Here is a 22,740-nt window from a genome sequence, read left to right on the forward strand (position 1 = left end):
CAAATTGCTTGTGTCCTCAGGGGGAAAGCTTAGGGAGGGGAGAAAGGGAAGGAGAGAATTTGGAACTTAAAAAAAATTTTTAAAAACAAATGTTAAAACTTGCTTTTACATGTAATGGGGGGAATGTATTTTTTTTTTTTAAAGAATCTAGCAGAAATTAAAAAGGAGTCACTTTAAAATAGATTAGGGACAGGACCTTTGTCCAGTTGGGGTTGTCATTTGCTAATTGGCTCCTGATATGTTAACTTGGCCTTGGAGACGGAGGCCATAGATGTATGAATATTGCCAGAATGGAGACGACAGAATGTTTTCCTTTTCCCATCAGTAAAATGATAGTGCCTAGTGCTCCTACTGCCATCTTCACCATATAAATCATTGGAGTACTTTCCCATGAAAACATCCTTGTCCCTTCTGTAAATCACCCTCCTACTTCCCTTGCCTGCGTATTGTCCCTAACTTTTATATTTTGCTGATTTTATGGCTATTTGGAGAGTGACAACATGTCTGCTTCGTGCTCGGATGATTGTTTTCTGCCAGTAGAAGTCATGCCAAACTAAGGGAAAGAAAAGGGGAGGAACAGGTTTTGAAAGGGTTTGTTCTTCCCCCAAAACAGCCTCTAAAATAAACTTGTTTTACTGCTTTCCTATTTCTGTTTTCGCTGCCTGTATTTCCTGTACTGTAACACTCACCATTTATTTAGCCTAGTTCTGGACACAGCCTCATTTTACAGACGGGAAAACAAGTTTAGAGAAATTAAGGGACTTGCCTGCTGTCACTCAGTACTCGGGTGAGGAGAGATTCGAATCTGGGTCTTCTCCAGTTTCTGAGACCCTAGTGTCTCCCGAGGAACCGTGGCAAATAGTGCCGTGGAAACATTCAGTCCTCTCCATTCGGGTAGTGCTTCATAAAAGGCTCATCAGCTGACTGGCGGCTTGGTATCCGATGCGCTCTGCCCAGGATTGTTGCCGTTACTGTTGGGGCTTTTAAATCATGCGTCTGTCTCCTGTTGGGGGTAATAAGAGGGTTTGGTTGTTAGGAGAGAGATATGTGAGACTGATAGGCTTTATAGATGAATGAGGTAAAAATCTGTTTTAAAAAAAACCACTGTTTTTCCTCTTCAAGATTGGAGACAAAAACTGTTCCAGTCACTCCAGCAGTAACACCCTCTCCAGTAATACATCCAGCAACAGTGACGACAAGCACTTTGGCTCCGGAGACCTCATGGACCCCGAATTGCTGGGCCTGACCTACATTAAAGGGGCCTCCACGGACAGCGGCATCGACACCACCCCCTGCATGTCCACCTCGATGATGGGCCCCCTGCACCTGACGGGCAGCAGGTCCATGATGCACAGTCGGGCGGAGCAGTGGGCCGACGCCGCGGAGGGGCCCGGCCCCGAGGAGGAGCAGCCCAAGCTCTACGCGGTCCACAGCTACCCCTCGGCCATCTCTGTCAGCAACACTGCGGAAGGCAGCCTGGGGGACCTGAGCGAGATCTCCTCCCATTCCAGGTACGGCACCGGGGGGCCCGCCGCGTGACCCACGGCCCGGTTGGGCTGATCGGCCCGGGATCGGGCTCGGAACCGCAGACATGCGCTGCTGGCTCTGGGAGTTCTGGCAGTTGGGACCCTCTTTCTTGGCAGAGATCCCGCCCTTTCCTTCTCCAGTGCGTCACGCGGATGAGGAAACTGAGAGAATGGGGTTCGGTGACGGGCCCAGAGTCACCCAGCCAGTGTCCGAGGCGGGAGCTCAGGAAGGCGTGGCTCCGCTGACTCCCCCAGAAGCCTTCCTGGGGGGCAGGAAGGAAATGCCGTGGAATTGGGAGACACTGGGCAGAAGATTGGGGTGGGCTTTCCACTGCCATTCTGTGCGTTGGCTCATTGGTGGAACACGTGGAGCTCGCGGTTATGGGCTGTGCTGAGCAGTTTGGGAGGGCGGAGGGACACCCCTCCTTTTGTGAGGGTGCCATGGGTTCCCCCACAGCTTCACAAGCGGCCTCCATAGAGTTCCCCATTCCCTGCAGGAGGATCCCCTCCCCACAAGGCCTTTCCTGCTTCTCCGAGCACCTTTTCCCTTTCCGGTTACCTTCATGTATTCGATGACATAATCTTTGTACTTGGAGATTTGCACGTTGCCCCTCCCTTAGCCTGGGAACCCCCTGAAAGCAAGGATACAGTTTGCCTTATGCTTAGTGTGCTACTTGGCCCACAGCAGACAGCCAGTACAATCTTGGTGAAAGACTATTATATGGTATATAGATTATATGACATAAATATTATATATGATAAAATGCATATGAATTCATCTCTTTGGATGAGAGAAGGGGACTGTGGAAATAAAGTGAATAGGGATATTTTGGCCCTTTTGCAGAGAGATACATTTTGCTTCCAATTGAATGTTGATAAGTAAATTAATTTCAAAAATCCATATAAATTAAGTTATCTGTGCGATTTTCTTTTACTTGAATCATGACAGAAACCAGAGATGCACATAGGTGCATGCATGTATTTGTGTCTATGTATACTCAAGTACAGATGTTTGTGTGCATATATATGCATGTGCTCATTTTACATACATGCAGACATACCCACATATAGTTAGATATATTGATTGATTGATAGATCAAAATCAATTGGTAAGCATTTATTAAGTGCCAACTGTGTGCCAAGCACTGTGCTACATGTTAGGGATATAAAAAGAGACAAAAGACAGTTTCTGCCCTAAAGGAACTTATAATTTAATGAGGAAGCTGACATTTAAACAAATTTACAAACCAAGCAGTATACATGAAAAATAGGAAATGATTAAAAGAGAGAAAGCACAAGAATTAAAAAGGATGAAGAAGGGCCTCCTTAGAAGAGGGGATAGATTTATACTTCCCTTACTTCAACGCAGTGTCCATAAGTTGCTAAAAAAGGAGCTGTTAAGGTAAAGCATGTTTCTTCATGAACTTCCTTCTCTTCCCCTTTAAATTGGGAGTTATGATGGAATATTAGAAATGAGTTAGTGGGGGCATAGAGAGGTATGTGCACAAGACATGAGGCTGTGTTTCTCTAATTGTATTCTGTAACACAGACTTAATGGGAAGAGTTAGACTAAAGCTCTTTGTTTTCTAATAGAAAGGAGATGTGAATTAATAGATCGTTATTTGACATTGTTAGTCAAGGTTGAAACTAAATTTAAAAGATGTGTTCTCATTAGAAATATGTAACATATGATCATTAGTGGTTTTGAGTCAGACTTCATGCATGCTACAAACAACAAAAATCAGAGAATCTTGATAATAACTTAAAATTGGGATTTTAATCCCTTTTCTCAGTTTAATTTAAAAACTAAATCAAGAAAATTCATGTGAAGGGCTAGCCCTAGGGGGAAATCTTGAAGTAAACAAAGTTAGCTTTGGTAACTCTCTCTACCATATCATTCTCCTGGGCTGTAGCCCATATTTCTCCCTACCAGTTCCATACATCCTTGATTTTCCTTTCTTAACTCAAATTTAAAATGTATCTGGTATCTTTCCTCAAATCTTTCTGATTTTAAGGACAGTTGGTTGATCTAAAAAAAAATACTGTGTTAATAGTTGCTGGTGAATTAGTCACATTATATATTGCTCATTCTTTGGTACCTTAAATGCATCTGAATAGGAACTTTTGGGAAACGCAAAGCTTTTAACAGCATATTGGTTCTTATGGTAGAAATTCTGAATAGAGCCATAGGATTAATATTACAAGGTAGACAGACCGTTGTGTTCAGATCACACCCTGCAGGTGACCACCTCTTCTGCCAGCCCTATAGATGGGGAGTCTTCTCTGCCTCCAACTGGCCATGAAGACAGACTGTTAAATAGTTTAGGTCCTTAGTTTAGTCATTAAATGGTTCAGGTCAGAAGAGTCATAGAAGGTGAGGTATTTACCCAAAGCCACACAGCAAATTGGTGAAAGAGTGGGAACAAGAACATAAGACTTCTACCAGCAGATCAGTGCTCTTCCCCAATGCTTCCCAGCATTTAGTGAACATATAGTGAACAAGGATCTAAACTTCTAGCATGGAGAAAACATACCAACTGTTGGAGTAAAATATTTAAGTGACTGGCAGCTACATTCCCATGTTTGACATAAAAATGAACAGAACTTCCCTTTCCAGGGCAGGGAGTAAGATGCTAAAAGGCGTTTCATGACTATCATGTATGTTAAATGTGCTTCTTGTGTATAATTTTTTTGATAAGTCATCACTGTAAGTGCCTTCTGTCCATAGTCACCATGGAAATAACTGAGAAAAGCAAAAGCACAGGGACCAGAGATGGAGGGTCATATTCAACAGACCTGGAAGCGAGCTTTGCTTATAGAATACTAGGAAGGAGTGGAAAAGTGTAAGACTGGAAAGGTGAGAAATGGGCTGGGTTATGAGGAGCTCTCAGAGCTAATGGACTGTATATTTCATCCTTGAGATATTAGGAACTGAATCTTACTGAAGGGGAAGGGACACCACCAGAAAAATTCCCTTAGCTGTTGAGCAGAGCATTGGAGTGGGGTGGGACTTGAGGCAGAGAGAATCATTAGAAGGTTACTGTGATGGTCCAAATGAGAAATGATGAAGGTCTGAAGGAGATTTGTGAAATCTTGTGCAGGTACATGGGAGAAGACTTAGCAGTGGATCAGATTTCGGGGGTGAGAATAAGGAATCAAAGATGGCACCAAATTGTAAGCCCGTGTGATTGGGGAAATGGAGCCATTGACTGTAATAGGAGTTAAGGAGAGTTAAGAGAGAAAGTTGAATTCTTCTGGGGAAGTGTTGATCTTGAGCTGTCTATTGAACTATGGGATTGAGACTCCCAAGAGACATTTGGTAATATGTAGCACAGTCCATGAAGCTAGTGATAGTTATATAGATCTGGAAATCATAGGCATAAAGATTATAATTATATCTGTGAAACCTAATGATATTATCAAGTGAAATATGAAAGAGGGAGAAGAGAAGAGGATCACATCCTCAAAGGACTCCTAGATTTAGTGAGCAAAATACAAATAAAGATTAACAAAAAAAGACATTAGGAGAATCAGCAAAGGAAAACAGTAAGAAAGTGTAACAGTGTCATGAAAATCCAAAGAGAAAAGAACATCCAGGAGAAGGGTGACCATCAGCATCAGAAGCCACATTGAACAGACCAACAGATGTGGTAAGAAGGTATCACTGGTAATTTTGGAGAAGGTGATTTCAGATGAATGATGAGGTCAGAAGCCAGATTGTTGAGGGTTTAGAGGACAGTGATAGGAAAGAAAATTATAGCATCCAGTGTAGACAACTTTCTCAAATACTAAATACGCTCCTAATTCTTGGAGCATTTCTCAGTGTGTAAGTTATTGGTCTCCTTTTACTGCTTTAAAAAGCAAAACTTCCCCTATGTCTGCTATATATGATTTAATCATTTTCTTAATTATCTCTTCCACTTGAGGAATTAGGAGAATTGTAGAGGCACTCAGTTTAGATAGTTCTGTGTCTTGTTATTAGCACTAGAATGTTTTGTGTTGTTTTTATTGTTAAGTCATTTCTTAGTTGTGTCTGACTCTTCATGACCCTTTTGGGGCTTTTCTGTCAAAAGTACAGAAGTAGTTTGCCCTTTCCTTCTTCAGCTCATTTTTGCAGATGAGGAAACTGAGGCAAATTTTTGCTGTTCTTTTTTTTGATTTTTGGGAATGCTAATAACGAGTGGTTAAAATCAGATGTTAAGGTTACCCTGGTGTCATTTATCTAAATTCTCCCTACCTGATTTCATGGACAGTTGAATACCTAATATCTACAGTACTTTGGCTTCCTATTCCCATATTAATGTTTTATGCAGAGCATAGCAGTTGGGAAAACACCTTTTATAATACCTTATTAGACTAATCTAGTTGGCATGATAAATAGGATTTTATATTGCCATCAAATATTGTTTGGGTGGTCATCTTTGCTTGCAAGGTGCACATGCCTCTATATAAAAGCATCTTTTAGTGAGAGACTAGATATTTATGCACAAGTGAAGCAGCTTTTTTGCATACCTTAACTCTTATTTAAATTAGCATGGGTCATACTGCTGGCAAGCAAATACATGTGCTAGATTGAATTTCTGATTGGTTTTGTTTTCCTTCCCTCTCTTTAAAATTGCATATGTGCACATCTGTTGTAGATAGTGAACTGCGTTGTAAGAGTTGAATCTTTTTGCAATTTGGCTTCCTTTTACTCATAATTCACAGTTGATGATGACTTTGAACTCCATTTCCAACTCGATACTGGAGGCTTTTGCTTTCACCATCACCTAGATTCGGAGCTTCAAGGAAGCTCACTCCAGCTAGTATCAACTAGAAACATCTCTGCATCTTAATATGGGATTCAGTCATGAAATTCTAGCATGCAATTTTCTGTACCTTTTCTTCCTTCCTGGACAGACACATGAAAAAAGACTATAGCATAAGATAGCTTGTTTTGATTTAACCCAGTAGAAAAGGGAAAAAAATATGCTTAAATTATTCAAACACATGGGATCTATCTTAAGCTATTTTGATTCTGTAAACTTTGAGAAAATTCTGTGGAGTCCAGATGAGGAGAAAATAGATATGCATTCTGCGTGCCAGATTTGTGTTCTCGTGCTTTGTATTCAATTCGCACAGACATATAAACATGAAGAAGGCATGTATATTATGTACTGGGTGGGGGAGAAGGTGACTTTGAGTGCCTCTGATTTTTTTCAATTTGTTTACTCCCTATTGCAGACAGAGATTTCAATTCTTCCTCAATTTTGTTCTGAGTCTCAGTTATCATTAATTGGTATGGCCCCTAAAATTCATCACTTCATAGACATTCTTCTGCCAGTGATCTTTTATAGTCAAGATTGCCCATAGTTTAGCTTCTTCCCTTTTTTTCTTTCAAAATTCACCTCTAGGTTCATCTCCTTTTCTCTTCAGCTGCCAGTACCCCCAACTCTCCACAAATCCCCATGTATTTACATTGAATATATTTTAAATATATTTATGTCTATAAGTTGTTTTCCTTAATAGAATATATTCTCTCTGAGGGCAAGAACTCTATAATTTTTATTTTTGTAGCCCACAGTGTCTATCACATAACTGTATAAATATTTGTGGATAGAATAGAGAATCCAAGCTCAGTTCCATGGAACACAGAAACAGGACTTTAGTAGAAAATGAATTTTTTTGTGGTAGAATGAAAAATAAAAAATCCCTGGAGAAAACAGAATTGATAAAACAGAACTTCTTGTTTTGTGTTTTTTTTTATTTTTATAAAATCATAATTGATTATATCTAATATTTGGATATTTACTTCCTTAAAGGAAGTAACTAATTACTCTCCTAGAATGTGCAATGAAAAAATAAACAAATTATTAAGATAGTAATAAATCTTCCTTTTTAAAAAAAAAGACAAACTAGCTTTAGAAATCTTAAGAAGCTGCATATTTTTCATATATAAATAGCAGTCCTTAGACTGGGCAGTTATGGCATGCTGAAGGAAAGGGGATTTGACCTTATTTTGTGTCCCCTCTTAGAGACTTCTTTATACAGGCTGTTTTATTTCAAGCAAAAGGACCAGTGACTGGAATCTGACTATGGATGTTACTGAAAGTTTAAGGTCAAATCATTTTATCTTCTGATATCAGTTATCTTAGTACTGTGGAACAACTCATTCCTCCCTTCTACTATGTAACCAATTTCTCTCTATTGCCTGCATCTCCTTTACATATACACTATCCCCTTCCCAACTTTCTTGAGCATTTTGGAGACGACAGAACATCTCGTCCTAAGAAAGAATACTTCTGATGAACAAAAATGATAGTGCTCCAAATTTAGGGGTGTTCTAGGAAAAAGGGGTGCAGAAGGAAACCTGAATATCATTCATAGGCCTAAAATTGATCCTGAAAAGAAGAATGAAATGAAAAGTTTCATATTTTCCTCTCCAGCTTCTTTTCAATATCTTGTTTTGCCCCAGGTGTCTAAATTTCTTGAAAGTAGCTAGGTGTCTATATGGTGTTTCATATTGCTGTTAAACACTTCTCTTCTCTCTTTCCTATTGTATGAAGATTATTCTCCTCTGCAGCATTAACAGATGGAAAAATAAAAGTTAAATCATTTCACTTTTTTCTATTAATATATTATCATTCTGAATCAGGCACTTTTTTCACCCTTGTGTCTCTGTCCCCCATCAATTGCCAAGAAAAGGTCTTTCTTTGGCATTTAACTGTGATTTCAAACCTTGGCTTATTCTAGCTCTTTGTCTCGCTGATAATTTTCTTATAGAACTGGTTCTTTTTTGTGTTTGTCTTTAGTTACTAGATCTTATTTCATTTGAAAGTATCTGCCATTTTCAAATCTTGATTCCCTGTTCATCCCCTTTACTTTCTTTTTATACCCTCTCCTGTTAATTGTAGTTGATTTTGAGAATTTCATTGCCAAAATCTTGTTCTTGAGAGCCTCCCATCCCACTGGAGGCAATCCCTCGTGTACTGCCTCGGGCCAGGAGATTGTACCCCACCTCTCTCCAAATTGCTCAAATTTAACGGACACCCCTCAGAGCAAGCTTGGGCACCTCTCCTTATCTCACCACAGCTGAGGATGGCATGTTTCTCACTGAATGTTTGGTGCAGTAGATACGCTTCTGAAAAGTGTGCAAATCAATTTAGTAAGCCAAAGAATGCCATCTAAATATGGGCTACTAATATTATAAGTCTAATCCTTAAAAGCTCTGATTTCCTAAACCAAATCATGTTTTCAATGCACAAGGGGACCTTGCTGTTTAGGAGGACCCCATTATAAATCCTTTTGTAAAGCAATAGTGCTGTACTGTGAATAATCACTTTCTCATTTATCTGCATTGTAAGCTTAGCTTTCCGTAGTTCATGTTTTATAAATGTGAAATACACCAGAACGAAGGACCTCTTGTATTAGAAGCTATAATATTTAAGCACGTGCAGTGTTTTTGTGTTTGCAAAATGGCATAAAGTTGTTTTGGGATTCCATTCATTAATTTCTGTGCAGTAATTCTTGTGGGTTATGCCCATGCCATGGTTCCCACTTTGTAGATCAAATGAGATTATACATGAAAGAATTTGAGAATCTTAAATCCTTATGTAATTTGAGTGGTTACATGAGAAAAATGAAGAAAAAAGAACTTGGAGCACTATGTTCGAAGGCTCCTGAGGTTGTGGAGGACGCAGAATATCAGGAGCTCTTAACCTTGAAGTGCTGGTAGGTGGTATGGCCCCATTGTCTTACTGATGAGTGCAGTGGGATCCCAGGTTGGACCACTCTGACTTGTAGGTTTCCCCAAGGTCCCCTTTTTAAATGTTTTTGATCTGCATGTGTATCTACGAATTGGGTGTAAAATGTGAGAAAGTTAAAAGTTTCCCCATGTAAGCAATCACACCATATTCTTGTCCCTTTCCCTCATCTTGCTCTGGGAGAGGGGAAAGCACAACAATTGTGGCTGTGATTGGCAGTGTCCCAGAGCTTCTAGGGATAGCATTGTAAGGTTGCTTTTGTTTCTTTTTTCCCTTTTACAGTGGTTCCCACCACTCAGGAAGCCCTTCAGCGCACTGTTCTAAAAATAGCGGATCTTTGGACACCTCCAAAGTCTACATAGTATCACACAATAGTGGCCAACAGGTTACTGGGTCAGTGTCCAAATCCTATCACAGGCAAGGCGCAGTCAGCAAATATGTAATTGGTTGGAAGAAATCAGAAGGCAGCCCCACACCCGAAGAGTCTGAAGTAAACGAATGTCAGGGGTAAGTAAAACAACTTCTTTTTCTTTTTCTCTGGGCAAAATTATGAGGAAAGAGAAAATAGGAAAATGAGAGTTTTTTTCTAAAGGAGTAGGTCTTTCTTTAAAGTTAACTAATTTTTTGCAAAAATTTTTAACTTACATATTTTTCTTAAAACTCTTATGTCCATTTCCCAATTTTAACATTGAATTGAAAGAAATTTTTTTCTTCCTAAAGACCAAAACTAATTTTTTCCAATATAAATACTTTCAGCAAAATACTATTTAAGTTTAAATCTTTGAGAAATCAGCAAATTCATGGGTAGAGAGTGCACACATTGAATTTGTGGTAGAACTAAGCGATCTTTAAACTACAAAAAAGTGTTTTTATTTGTTTAATCATTTAAACATTGCTTTTTTATTTCTTATGCTTTGAAAGATGGGATTTTTTTATAATTATTTATAAAAGAAAAAAATGTTGATTGACCTTTTGATAAAATCTTTCATGATATCTGTGATTGTATTTTTGTACTTCTGAAGTGGTAGGTTCTTGCATATTTTAGCATATGCAAAAAAAGGCTAACCAAACCATTTTAATTGGTTTTTGAAGATTCAGACCTAAAAAAGATATTGTGTACTCATTTCAGTCTCTGGGTTAACATTTTCTACTGGATTAGCCCACCATAATGGCATCAAATGCTAATACTTTCAAGTGCATATGTGTTCTTTGATGAATATTAAGGATGCCCTTGGAGAGTTTTTGGAGCTTTGTTTTTTTAAAAAAAGTTATCTTTTTAAAATTAGTTTTCCATTTTATAAAACTATCTCCTAAGTGCATGACTAAAAGATATTTTTAACTTCATATCATTGTAGGCAATGTGATATAGTGGTTAGAGAAGCCAGAAAGAAAGTTTCATCTCTGACACAAGCTTGGATAAGTCATTTAATTTCTTAATGTCCTTGATAACTCTCTGAGATTGAGAGGATTTTAGGTCTTGGGAAGCATTAAAGGATACATTAGCATCATTTAGCTACTGCTGCTCCTCATGTGCACTTTAAAGGGAAACTGGCACAACAAATGTATGGAAAAAGTGTTGGACCCACAAACTGACTCGAATTACTGCACATCTTCCACAGTATCAGTGGCAACAACCACAGAAATAATGGAGTCAACCATTTATGTAGCACTTTAAGGTTTGCAAAGCATTTCACAGATGTTATTTTGTTTAACCTAAAACGAGGATGATAATCCTAGGATTGTTGTGTGGATCAAATGTGATCACAATTGTAAAGAGCTTAACATAGTGCTTGACACGTAGTAGTGCCATATAAATGTTGTTGTTATTCTCACACTAATGGGAGGTAAGTGCTATTATTATTCTTATTTTTACAGGCAAGGAAACTGAGGCGAGTAGTGCTTAAATGAATTGCCCAGGATCATACAGCTGTGTCTGAGGGCACACGAGCTGAGGGCTTCCGACTCCAGGACTGTAGAGCTATCTATCTGCCGAGCCAGGAGAGATCAGGCTCATTCTTGTAGATCAGCCCCCTCCCATGGAGGTTATTTTTGAAAAAGTTAGAGGCAAGGTCCAGCTTGTAGCTCTGGACTAGATCACAGAGATTGGACTTGCCAACAGTCCTCCTTGTAAAAATACTAGAATGTCCTTCATGGATTTCTTAAGAAGGTTTTTGAGGAGGCCTTTTTTGTACATGCTTACAAACTCACCAATGAGTACTTCTACACTGATTTTCATCATTTTCAAAGCCCTCCCTCCTTCCCTTATCGCCTGTCTGTTTTTCATGTGTTAGTCCTTGAAATACTTGAAAGTGCATGAAAATGTACACCATTTTAGGAACAGGGATGGAATTTTTTTCCCAGAGAAATGGTTATTAGTTTTGTGTTTGTAAGTGAAAGTTTCCAATTTAAGCATTTTTTTCTGGAAGCTTTTGCTTAGCTTGTTGTAACAGCATCCTCTCTGAACCAAAATGCCTTCGAGGTGCCAGTGATGAGAGCCCTAAACAGCTCATTTGCTGGAGACTTAGCTGCCTCGGTACATCTTAATTCCTAGAGTTCAATAGCGTAGGCCATTGCCTCTGCCGAGGCTACTCCACTCGCTGATTGTTCTGCATTTGGCAGGAAGTAATTGGACTCCAGTTTACGTCTTTGGACATCTACAGTTGTTCAAAGTGTGTTCTCAAAGTAAACCCTTTAAAGATCACTTTTGCTTCCCTCCTAGAAGAGAGCTGAGAGACAGTAATTCAGTCTGACAGTCTTTTGTTGACCATAAATACATTTTTATATACTGATAATTAAGGGAGACAGATGTTTTATTTATCCAGACAGCTTTATGAAATTGCTGATAATTAAACGTGTTTGGCATATGCCAGGAATGGTTACTCTTGAACCTCGGGCATCTCCTCTGGACACGATAGGATTGGGACCTGGAGTCCAGGGGTCTGACTACCCTTAATCTCCAAGTTTTTAAGAAGCACACACACTGATTTAGAAATACTGGCTCATCTCTATGTTTTAAAATCAATCTAATGAATTATTGAAACTCTGTTTCCAAATCCAAACTAGGAAAAAAGGAAACAGGCTTCATTGGAGGAAGCGGCAGCTTGTTTCCATATATTGTGCTCTGGGAATCTGATTTGTTTCTGAATTATTCAAAAATCTTATCTGGCAATTGAACTTAGTTCATAAATATAAAATGACTTGGGGATTTGGAGTGAAGGGGGAGCAAAACTGAACGGACTTAATAATAAAGAAATGCACATGTGTATTTGTGTATGTGTTTTTGAACACTAGTTATTGCATTTTAATTTATAATTTCATAGGCAGTTTGATGGTTGGCTCCCTGATCCTCTCTCTTTTATTCTGATCTATTCAAACAGAATGTATAGTGATATGGAAGCCATGTCCACATCAAGTCAACATCAGGCCGTGGTGGAGGATGCAGTTTCTGAAACCCAACATGTCCTGTCCAAAGAAGACTTTTTGAAGTTAATGCTTCCTGGCAGCCCTTTGGTGGAGGAGGGCCGAAGAAAGGTTAGCCAATTTAAAAGGATTTTCAGTCCCTACAAAGAACAGATATAGTTCACTGTCGTCCCTAAAAAAAATCCCGATAGAACCCACTGTTTCTTACAAATTGACTGTATTTGTTTAATATTGGGGTTTTGTTTGTTTGTATGTTTTGCAAAGTGGTAGATTTATCCACATAGCTACTAAGTGGGAAGTGTCTCCTGGCGGATTTGAACTCAGGTCCTCCCAGCTCCAGAGCCAGTGCTGTATCCACTGTACCATCTAGCTGCCCCTAAATGAAGTATATTTAACAGGAGGCAGTAACAGATGGGCAGACAGGGATACTGAAGCATAAACATGGAAGGAAAACATGAGTGGAGTCAGAAACAGTTCATACATATTTTTTCATTTATAGGTTTAATCTCTTTGCTGAGAGCAGAAACTTTAAATGGAAATTGAATGGCATGAGGATAAGATTAATATGGCCTCAAGCCTGTTTGAAGAACTCCAGTAATTGTGATAATTATAATGAAGGCTTTAACCCCCCCCCCAAATCATACTACAAGCCTGCCCATATTCTATTGAATATTGTGCTTGAAATTCTGAAAGAAAAATGGATATTATTGCAGAAGAAGAATACAGGCCTGTGTTAGTTCAGATATTTTTTAAAAAGTGAGTTGCCATTATGGTTTTTAAAATACCGACCCTATAAAAGATGAGCAAAAGTGATTGTTCTGATCAGGAATGGGCTTGAGGAGTTTAGGTAGGCACTACATCATTGCTTATTAGTATCTCTCTGGGTTCAAGGCCTTGATGTGGCTCACTGTCCAAAGTGTCAGGCCCGGAGCCAGGAATACCTGAGTTCAAATGGGCCCTCAGGCACTGGCTATGTCATCCTAGGCTCAATCAACTTCCTCCTCTGTAAAATGAGCATAATAATAGCACTTGCTTCCCAGATTGTTGTAAAGACTTTTGAGACATTTATATCACAGGCCCTAGAATGTCTTAGGTACAATATAAATGTTAGTGATGATGATGATGATGAGGGGAGGGGGGAGAAGTGACTGGTCATGGTCAGGATGGTGATAAGACCTTAAAAGATAAGGATTTTGAAGCAATTGGCCACCAGTGTCTACATTTAGCATTTCCTTTTCATATTTCAGCTGTGTAGCTTACGCCAATTTTTGTCTCAGAGCTAGAAGGAAGTAGGAAGGGGCTGTAGCCTCAATTCACCTCTCTCCTTTCAGCTAAATTGGACGTGCTGGGGAACCAACATCCTTCTGTCTCTCAGCTTAGAGAAGGTAGGAGGGAGGCAGAAAAGAGAGAAAAGTAGCAAATGCTGGTGATGAGTTTTTCTTCCCTTCTCCCCTCCCACCCAGCAAGTGGTCAGCTTCCTTTCTCACTCCTTTTTACTCTGACAGAGAGAGAACATGTTCCATTTAGAAGCCTCTGCTGGCAGCAATGATTATTTTATGAAAGCAAAAAGATTAGGAGGGGGGGCTTTGCTGTAAAAAAAATAGTATATCTGTTTCTAAACAAAGATTGGTATAAAGAGGGAGTGGGAAGAAAGGTACAAGTAAATATAATAATTATAAAAACAGACTAATGTCAATAGATTGACCGCTACCCTGACAGAAGAGATGAGGAAAATGGAAGTCTGTTACTTTCTAGCTGAGGGGGAGATTGGACAAATCACTTGAGCTTTTTTGGCCTCAGTTGTCTTTTTTTTTTCCCTTTTCTTTTTTTCTTTCTCTTTTTCTTTTTGTCAAATGTCAAATCTTGTCTTCCCAAAGGCAGAAGGCTGGGCAAGCGATTAACCTAAAATTCTTCCCAGCTTTAAATACATGACAGTTGAATTAGAAGCTTGTTAGTATTTTAGAGCTAGAGGGGACCTTAGAAATCAGGGGAGTCAGCACATTCAGTGGCATTGGAGGGAGAAAACTAGGGTTCAGTACCTGCTTCTAATACCTTCTGGGTAATTCTGGCCACTTATCTTTTCTGGGCTTCAGTTTTCTTATCTGTAAATCTGAGTTTAGATAGCCTTCTGAGGTCTCTTCTCATTCTTGATCTGGGATCCTATTTTAAAACTTAATTTAATAGATGAGGAAGCTGAGACCCAGAATTTAAATGTCTTCTCTCAGAACATATGTAGCTAAGTAGAGAAACCAAGGCCAGAGCATGGCTTCTAGGCCATAATAACTCTTACTGAAATAGAAAATATTCATATAGTTCCCTTTATTACTGACAGTGAGTCAGAAAAAAAAAAAAAAGAACAAGTAGGCAAAAACTCTGGCTTTTCTAAAATGGAATTGTACTCCAATTAACTGAATTATAGCCTTGGAATAACACAAATTAGATCCTACCTCAAAAACCCTTTATTCTCTTCTGCCTATAATAACGTGCTGAAGAATGGACTAGTTGTCTGTGTAAAGGGAATCCCTTAAGAATTTGATCCTAATGAATCTCTTGTTCTTAACATATATGTATTAACTGATGTATATTGCTAATATAAGCTCATTAAAGGTTTAAACTGCACAAAGACTGCTGGGGACGCTATATGTGAATGTATGCATATATACATATATGTGTATGTGTGTGGACATATATGTGTTTATATAAGGTATATTGTACAAATACTACAAATCAGAAGATAGCAGTATGAGTTCAGATATGAAGACAGGCTATTGCAAAAATAAATTCTGATAGCATATCCTTTTTGTCAAGAGATTTCTTCTTTAAAACCACATTTTCCTCTCCTAGTATATGTTTAACTTTGTAGGCCACGTACATGATTTATGTAAGCATTCATCAGTTAGGAAGAGTCTACAGAATGGAAGGAACACAAAGAATAGGGATATTTTTAGCCCTTCTGCTGCATTCACCAACTTAAATGGCCATTTCTATACTTATTTGATGTAAACAACGTTTAAGGACAGCCAGCCGATCATACTTGTTTATCCAACGGGATATGCCTCAGGATGTAACGGAACATGTTGAAAATGTGGGGTTTTGTTTGATTTTGTTTTAAGATGGTGTGTGTGTGTGTGTGTGTGTGTGTGTGTGTGTGTGTGTGTGTGATCAGAATCAAGTATTTTAGTAAACACTATGTAAGGATTTTTTCTCTAAATACAGTTACAACAATTTCATGGAATTCTTTTTCCAACTAGACTTTTCTGTTTTCTTTGGATTTATTTGGGCTCCTTCAAGTTTCTGATATTTGAAATTTGTTTTCTTGTCATGTGGATTAGATTGAACCTCACATGCAATTGATCGGTGCCGAAATCACTGCGTATTAAAAGCCTAGTTGTTTCAAATTAAAATCCAGCAGCTTTATGTGTGCATGTGAGTGAATGTTGCCTGACAGGGTAGCCTTCTCTGTGTCCGAAGCCATCATTGCCCTGAGATTGTGGGGGTCATTTAGCATTTAGAATTCACAAAGTGGCGGAGCACCTCATCGATTCCTGGCCACATTTAGCCGAATGTCAGAGAGGAAGCACTGGGCCGGAATAACGGCTCTGAAACACCAGGGTGTTTGGCCAGGGGAGTCAGTGGGTTTCCTCCAGAGCCTTCCTGGGGAAGAGCTCACAGCGAGTTTTTAGGGGGCTGCATCAGCCCATGGCCCCTGGCGGCGTTCCCTGCACGCCTTCCTTGTTTACTAACGCCCTTTCCCTTTCCCCTCTCTCCTGACCCTCTAGTTCTCGTTCTATGGGAACCTGTCTCCCAGAAGGTCCCTGTACCGCACGCTCTCGGATGAGAGCATCTGCAGCAATCGCCGGGGATCGTCCTTTGGCAGCTCGCGGAGTTCCATCCTGGACCAAGCCTTGCCCAACGACATCTTGTTCAGCACCACCCCTCCCTACCACAGCACGCTCCCACCTCGGACCAACCCGGCCCCGGGCCTGGGGAGCCTGAGAAGTAAGTGGCGTCCGGGGGTGACTGTGTGACCAGGCGCCGGGGCTTCTGGGCTGCACCCAGAAGCCTAATCTTCACCTAATCACCTTCACCTAATCCCACCTGGCTCCTGAGCCTGCTCGGCTGCCTGCTGGCTGAGGGACCTTTCCAAAAAATCACTTTCCTCCTCTCTGCAACATGGATTCCTTACCCGTAACATGAGAGGGTGGATCTAGAGCTGGTAGCAATCTAGACCCCCTTCCGCACTTGACAGGTGGGGAAACTGAGGCCTGAGGAGAGTAAAAGCCTTGGCCACGGTCACACAGGTAGTGTCAGGCTTCTCTGATTTCCATGCTCTTCGTCTCTAACATGTTTTCTCCTGCCTGCTGGCTCAAAATCCTGTCTGTTTTTAAATTTTTTTTCTTTTTTAAATTTTCATTTATGAATTCTCTCCCTTCCTCCTCTATGGTCTTGTAATAGAAAGACAATTTTGTTGTTGAAGTTGTTCAGTCGTGCTCCCGTTTGGGGTTTTCTTGGCAAAGATACTGAAGTGATTTGCCTCTTTCTTTTCCAGATCATTTTATAAATGGTGAAATTGAGGCAGAGTTAAGTGACTTACCCAGAGTCACACAGCTAATAAGTATCTGAAGCGAGATTTTAAGTCAGACCAGCACTCTATCCACTTCATCATCACATAGCTAGGTGCCCCAAGAAAGACAATATAGTGGGGCAAAAAAAAGCACTGGATGGAAGTCCAGAGACCTGCGACCAAATGCCTACTTATTAGTCATTGTTTCATGAACAAGTTCTTTCATCTTTCCAAGCCAATACCTTCTTCATCTCTAAAATATCAACAATAGATTTTGTGCATCTATCAGACAAGATTGTTGCCAATCTCAAAACACTATGGAAATATGAGTTAATATCATGACTTAATTTGAAAACAGGAAAAAAATGATTAAAAGAGAGATTTTTAACAAAGTAAGTGGTGATGTATTCACTGTTCCTGACTGAATTAACCAAAAAACCTACAACTAAGAGGGATAAAAGTCAAGATCATCCCAATTGAATCTTTGGACTTCTGTATCAGACTTCAACTTTTATAACTATAAAGAATTATCTAAAACTGTATTATGAAAATTTTTAGGAAAAGAGGGAAAAGTGGTTTCATAATCATCCCTTTGTTTGCTCTCTAAAGTAAATACATACTGTAGCAAGAGAATGAATACATGACAAAGATGGGCATCCTAGTTTGGGTGACCCTCAGGTGACCCTGAGCTAGACCTTCCACCTGTCTTGTCTTTCATTTCTTCATTTGTAAAATAATGGAGTTGAACTAAATTATCTCAAAGGTTCTGTGATGCTCAAAGGTTATTTGATTCTCAAGAGCTGAACCAGTTGCCAAAAATTAAACTTCTGATTTTTTTCCCCAAAATTATTTTCTTGGCTAATCAGTTTTACTAACTTTTTCCTAAATAAAGCTATTTCTGTATTACAGAGTTGTGGAAATTTTAAAGAAAGAATTCATCTTCAGGATCTTAGTATGTTTTCATAAAGCATCCAAAACTCTTAGACTCAATGAAATTATAAACCTATGTTTAGTGAAGCAGAGGGGTGTTATAGCTGATGGAGCACCGAGGCAGGAATCAGGACGAGCCAAGTTCAGATGTAGCCTCAGATACTTACTAGCTATGTCACCCCCCTGAACTTTGTTTACCTCAGTTCCCTCTTTTTTAAAATGCAGATAATAATAGCACCTACCTCCCAGGTTGTCGTACTGATCCAGTGAGAGAAAATTTAAAGCACTTTGCGAAACTTTAAAGCAACCAGATAAATGCTGGCTATTTTTATAATTCCAAGCATGAATTGAAAACAATACCCATCTTCCTTTGAATTCTCCTAATCTATTATATTTAGTGACAGTATTCTAAATATTGTAAGATTCATGTATGTAAGTGAAAATAACACTTGAACACAATAAAGCAAGGTTACAGAATGAGGGTCAAATATACTATTATTTTCCAAAGCAATTTGCCTTTAAGTGGATGTTAATGTCATCTTGTATTTAGTTCATCACAGTACTTCAGCATTTCCAAAAGATTTTTTAAAAATTTCATCAGGAGGGTATTCTCTCTGTGATCACCTGTGTTACCTGTAGGCCTTTTTAATATCCAAATTTTATGAGTTACCATGGCCAAAAGGAATTTATCTCCTGGTGACCAGTTTCTAATATAAAGAATAAAATGTTACATATACTTGGATCTGGTTTCTGCTTCTTTTATTTCATAATTTGCCTGAAGCTTTGGGGTGATAGTTCAAAAAAAATTTAATAATAACTGTTTCATGCTAGAGAAGCAATCTAGTCAGGCAGTCGATGAGCATTTATTAAGTGCCTCCTATTTGCTGGGCTCTCTGCTAAAAGTGAGAGGCCACAAAACACAACCTCCCCTCGCAAGGAGCTCCCAGTCCCACGGGAGGAGGTAACTTTCGGTGAACTCCACGGCAGGAGCAGACTAGAGGACAATAACGTGACCTCTAAGTAGTGCATGGACTGTTGTGGAGAGAGACTTGAGGCAAGGATTCCGGCCAGTAGGCTGCAGGTATGGAGGAAGGAGTAATATGGTCAGAATGACAAAGGTCTGAGTTCAGATCCTGGCTCAGACATTTTCTTGTTGTCTTGAGCATGGCAAAGTTATTGCAAGCCTTCTATTTCTCATCCTCATTTCCCCGAGTAGAGTCTACCTCAGAGGCTTCTTCTAAGTTCCTTCCCAATCTTAAACTCTGTGTGCGTACGTGTGCGTGCGTGTGTGTGTGTGTGTGTGTGTGTGTGTGTGTGTGTGTTGGTTAAAATCATTATCCAAATGTTTTTGCATCTCTCCTCTCATGCTGCCTTATTGTTTTCAAACCAGAGGTAGTTTTTCACTAAAATACTACTGTCCCGTAGTACCCATTTTATTACTTTTTCTTAACAAACAACAAAAAAAACAAAGAATTGACCAACATTTGCTGAACTCCACCTTTCTCCCTGTCATTGGTGGGCATCCTCCTGCGGCAGAATTAGTCAGCCTCATCCCTCCAAAAAATTGGTGATCTGAGTGCCAAAATGCCTCCAGGAAAAAAAAAAAAAAGGAGATGTTTTAAGAGAGATGGCAATTTCCACGCCCCCAGCCCCTGCGTGTTCCTAACTTGTCTTGCTGAAGACTTACAGCTTTGTCTCACACCCGTGGCGGTCTCCCTGGTTCTGAGAGTCTGTCTCTCCCCACTGGGGCGTGTTTCATGGCCCTGGGCCTGCCTCGGTTACGGGTCGCGGAGAGTCCGACTCTGGGAACAAGGATGCAGTCTGCAAGGAAGCCTTCCCAGCAGGGGCTGCCAGGGTGCCCGCGTTCCAGAGCTAGGTAACACTCCCCCAGAGGGCTCTAGCTCCCTGGAGCCTGCGGAGGTGTGGGTTCCGTCAGCCTTCCTGGCACCGACTGGGGAACTCCAATCTCCCGCATCCTAGAGACGGTGCTTGCAAGGAAGAGTAGGCCAGGGAAAGATCTGCAGCAGAGCCAGCGGGCGCTGATTCAGTCCCTGCACGTGCCGGGGCCGTGCTAAGGGTGAGGATGCAGACAAGTCCGAGCATTCTGCCCTCCCGGAGCTCCGAGGCCACTCAGGGCGACCACGTGCATGGAGGAAATCCTGCGGCAGAAACCCAGCTGCTTTGCCATCACTCTCCACGTGACCTAGCACAGGTCCTGTCCATAAGGTGGAAGGACTGGGTGAGGGGATCAGTGGAGTCTTTTCCAGCTTTCAGTCTCTGATCCTGCATGAATATTAAGGTGCGACCCCAGCAATCACTTACCTTCACAATATAAGGGGAATGGCTTACGCAGTGGTTCTCAAACCTTTGTTCTCAGTATCTTCATGTTGTTAAAAAACTATCGAGGATCTGTTCAAAGAGTTTTTGTTCACATGGGTTCTATTTGTAGCTATTTACTATATTAGAAATGAAAAATAATTTTGAATTTGTAGACCCTCTGAAAGGCTTTCAGAGACCCCAACAATTCTTTGGGCTACACTTTGAGGACCACTGCCTTACAGTAAAGCGATGGAAGTTGCCTTAGAAGCATTTAGTCCAGTTGTTAGAAACCAAGCCACTTCCATATGGCTTTTCCGACCGGGGGAAAATCCAGCAGTAACTACTGGAAGGACTGTCCTGCTCCTATTTCTGCTCATTTTCCTTACAAGCAGAGATTTTCCTAACAGAAATAATAACACCTTAAAAAAGTCTCAAATTTTAATTTGTTTTGGTCTGTTCCCGTCTCTTAGATCCTGGGTATTAATCGTATATTTTAGAGACATTTTAAGTTCATACTTTTAAAATTCATGCATCTTTTTCTGAAGTCGCTGAAATGTACCAGGGCCGTTTATGAGTGACTTTTTTAGATGGAAAGATTCTTGACACAAGTTATCCACAGAAATGTTCTGTTATTAGGTCTTGTCAGTGGCACTTAGGTCAGTATTTGTCTTTTCCTCACAAGATCTGTATTTCCATGATGGGACATTCCCAGCAAGTCAGAAAAATGAGAATTAACAATGGCTGTGGTTCAGAAACTAAGTCAGTCCAGCTTGTAAAAAGGCATTATGTGTGGGAATGAGATTTGGCAAGACTAGTCACCCCTGATCTTCTATAAAATTCTGAACACTAGGAAAATGATAGCAGTACTCTTAAATCCAAGTAATTGAATGGACTTTTGTATAATTTTTTTGTATGAAAAGTAAGAAGAATACTATTCCTTCAGTTTGTGAAAACCAGAATTAAGGAGACAAGATTAAAAGATAGACAAAAAGAATAGACTTGCTCAAAAATTTCTGTAGTACTAACACCTCATAAGACACCTCTGAAAGAGGAAATTTTTCTTTTTTTAAATGCACTTTATTCAGAACTTTAAAAACCTAAAGAGATTTATTACCTATGAGAGATGTCACTGGCTATAAACATAAATAAATGTGATAAGTTTATAGTTAAGTTCATTGATGATAGATATGCTGGCCATTAAAAAAAGGAAAAAAAAAACGGGATTGTTTTGGAATAGGTCCTTCCCCCTTTAAGGTTGGTATCAACCATGCTTTTCTAAAAATGTCCCAAATGCTTCTGCCAAAGACTGCTCTGGGCTGGATGGATCATTTCTCTGTTGCTCCCACTCCTCTGTCTGTTCTTAATTTTCTCTGTGATAAGTGTCCTGTGGTTTCTGGCCAGTGATTGTAAAACTTGAGACTTCTGACTACCACAGGAAATGCTATCAAGAAAGATACTCAATATTTGTTATCAGAATAATATAATAGTAATAATAAAATCAGAATTAATAAAGATGGATTATGTGAGTTTAGGGACTTTTGTAAATAGGCAGAAAGCCGCAGAAGATGTCATTATGCAAAGAAGCAGGGCAGGAGAGTGGGGGAGGCGATCGTGCAGACCTGTACAAACACTAACATTTCCTTTAAAAAAAAATTAGAAAAAGAAGAAAAAAAAAAAAAAAACCTCAGTGAATTGTTGAGTAGAACTTCAAGCTGGGCCACACCAGACATGAATGGAAACAATAGGGAGGGATAGAAGAGGAAATGACCTTTCCAAAGTAGGGAATTACATTCTCTTCTGCCAGTTGGTTTAATAGTTAACTATTCCATTTTCTGGAGTAGTACCTATCTCCTTGTGGGGTGTAAAAGGAGGAACTCGGTGATTCGAGAGCTCCCAGAAAGTTCAGAATTGTAAATCGTTAGAGTCAGCATTTTTCTCCACTCACTAAGCTTCGGTTCATGATTGGCCTAGGCAGGTGGCTGGCTGTACATCTGGAGCTCCTTTGGCATTTGAGTCTCAGAAGTGCCAGTGCTTTTAGGTCAATCACTATACTTTGGTCGATTTTCTGTGAAAACTTCAAATCTCAGCCTTAGTTCTTATGCTGTTCTAGGTTGTCCTATCAAATATCCCCTGTCTCACAGCAAGCAATATTTTTTTCTAAATCAAAAATCAGAACACAGGATAATCCTTTTTTATAAGGATTCATTTTAAAAATGTATTTTATTTTACTATTTGAAAC

General features: G+C 39.8%; 1 protein-coding gene across 6 annotated transcripts in view; it reads left to right on the plus strand.

The window, feature by feature from the left end:
• SIPA1L2 (signal induced proliferation associated 1 like 2) overlaps window positions 1-22,740 on the plus strand; it is a 127,900-nt gene that overhangs the window by 88,788 nt on the left and 16,372 nt on the right. For all 6 annotated transcript variants that reach the window (XM_051993601.1, XM_051993603.1, XM_051993605.1 and 3 more), the window contains exons 13-16: window positions 1,123-1,511; window positions 9,551-9,775; window positions 12,646-12,799; window positions 16,468-16,687. In XM_051993601.1, coding sequence (XP_051849561.1) covers window positions 1,123-1,511; window positions 9,551-9,775; window positions 12,646-12,799; window positions 16,468-16,687 — 988 coding nt within the window. The remainder of the gene's footprint in view (window positions 1-1,122; window positions 1,512-9,550; window positions 9,776-12,645; window positions 12,800-16,467; window positions 16,688-22,740) is intronic.

The sequence above is a fragment of the Antechinus flavipes genome, chromosome 4, assembly GCF_016432865.1.
Source record: "Antechinus flavipes isolate AdamAnt ecotype Samford, QLD, Australia chromosome 4, AdamAnt_v2, whole genome shotgun sequence".
In the NCBI taxonomy this organism is placed as follows: Eukaryota; Metazoa; Chordata; class Mammalia; order Dasyuromorphia; family Dasyuridae; genus Antechinus; species Antechinus flavipes.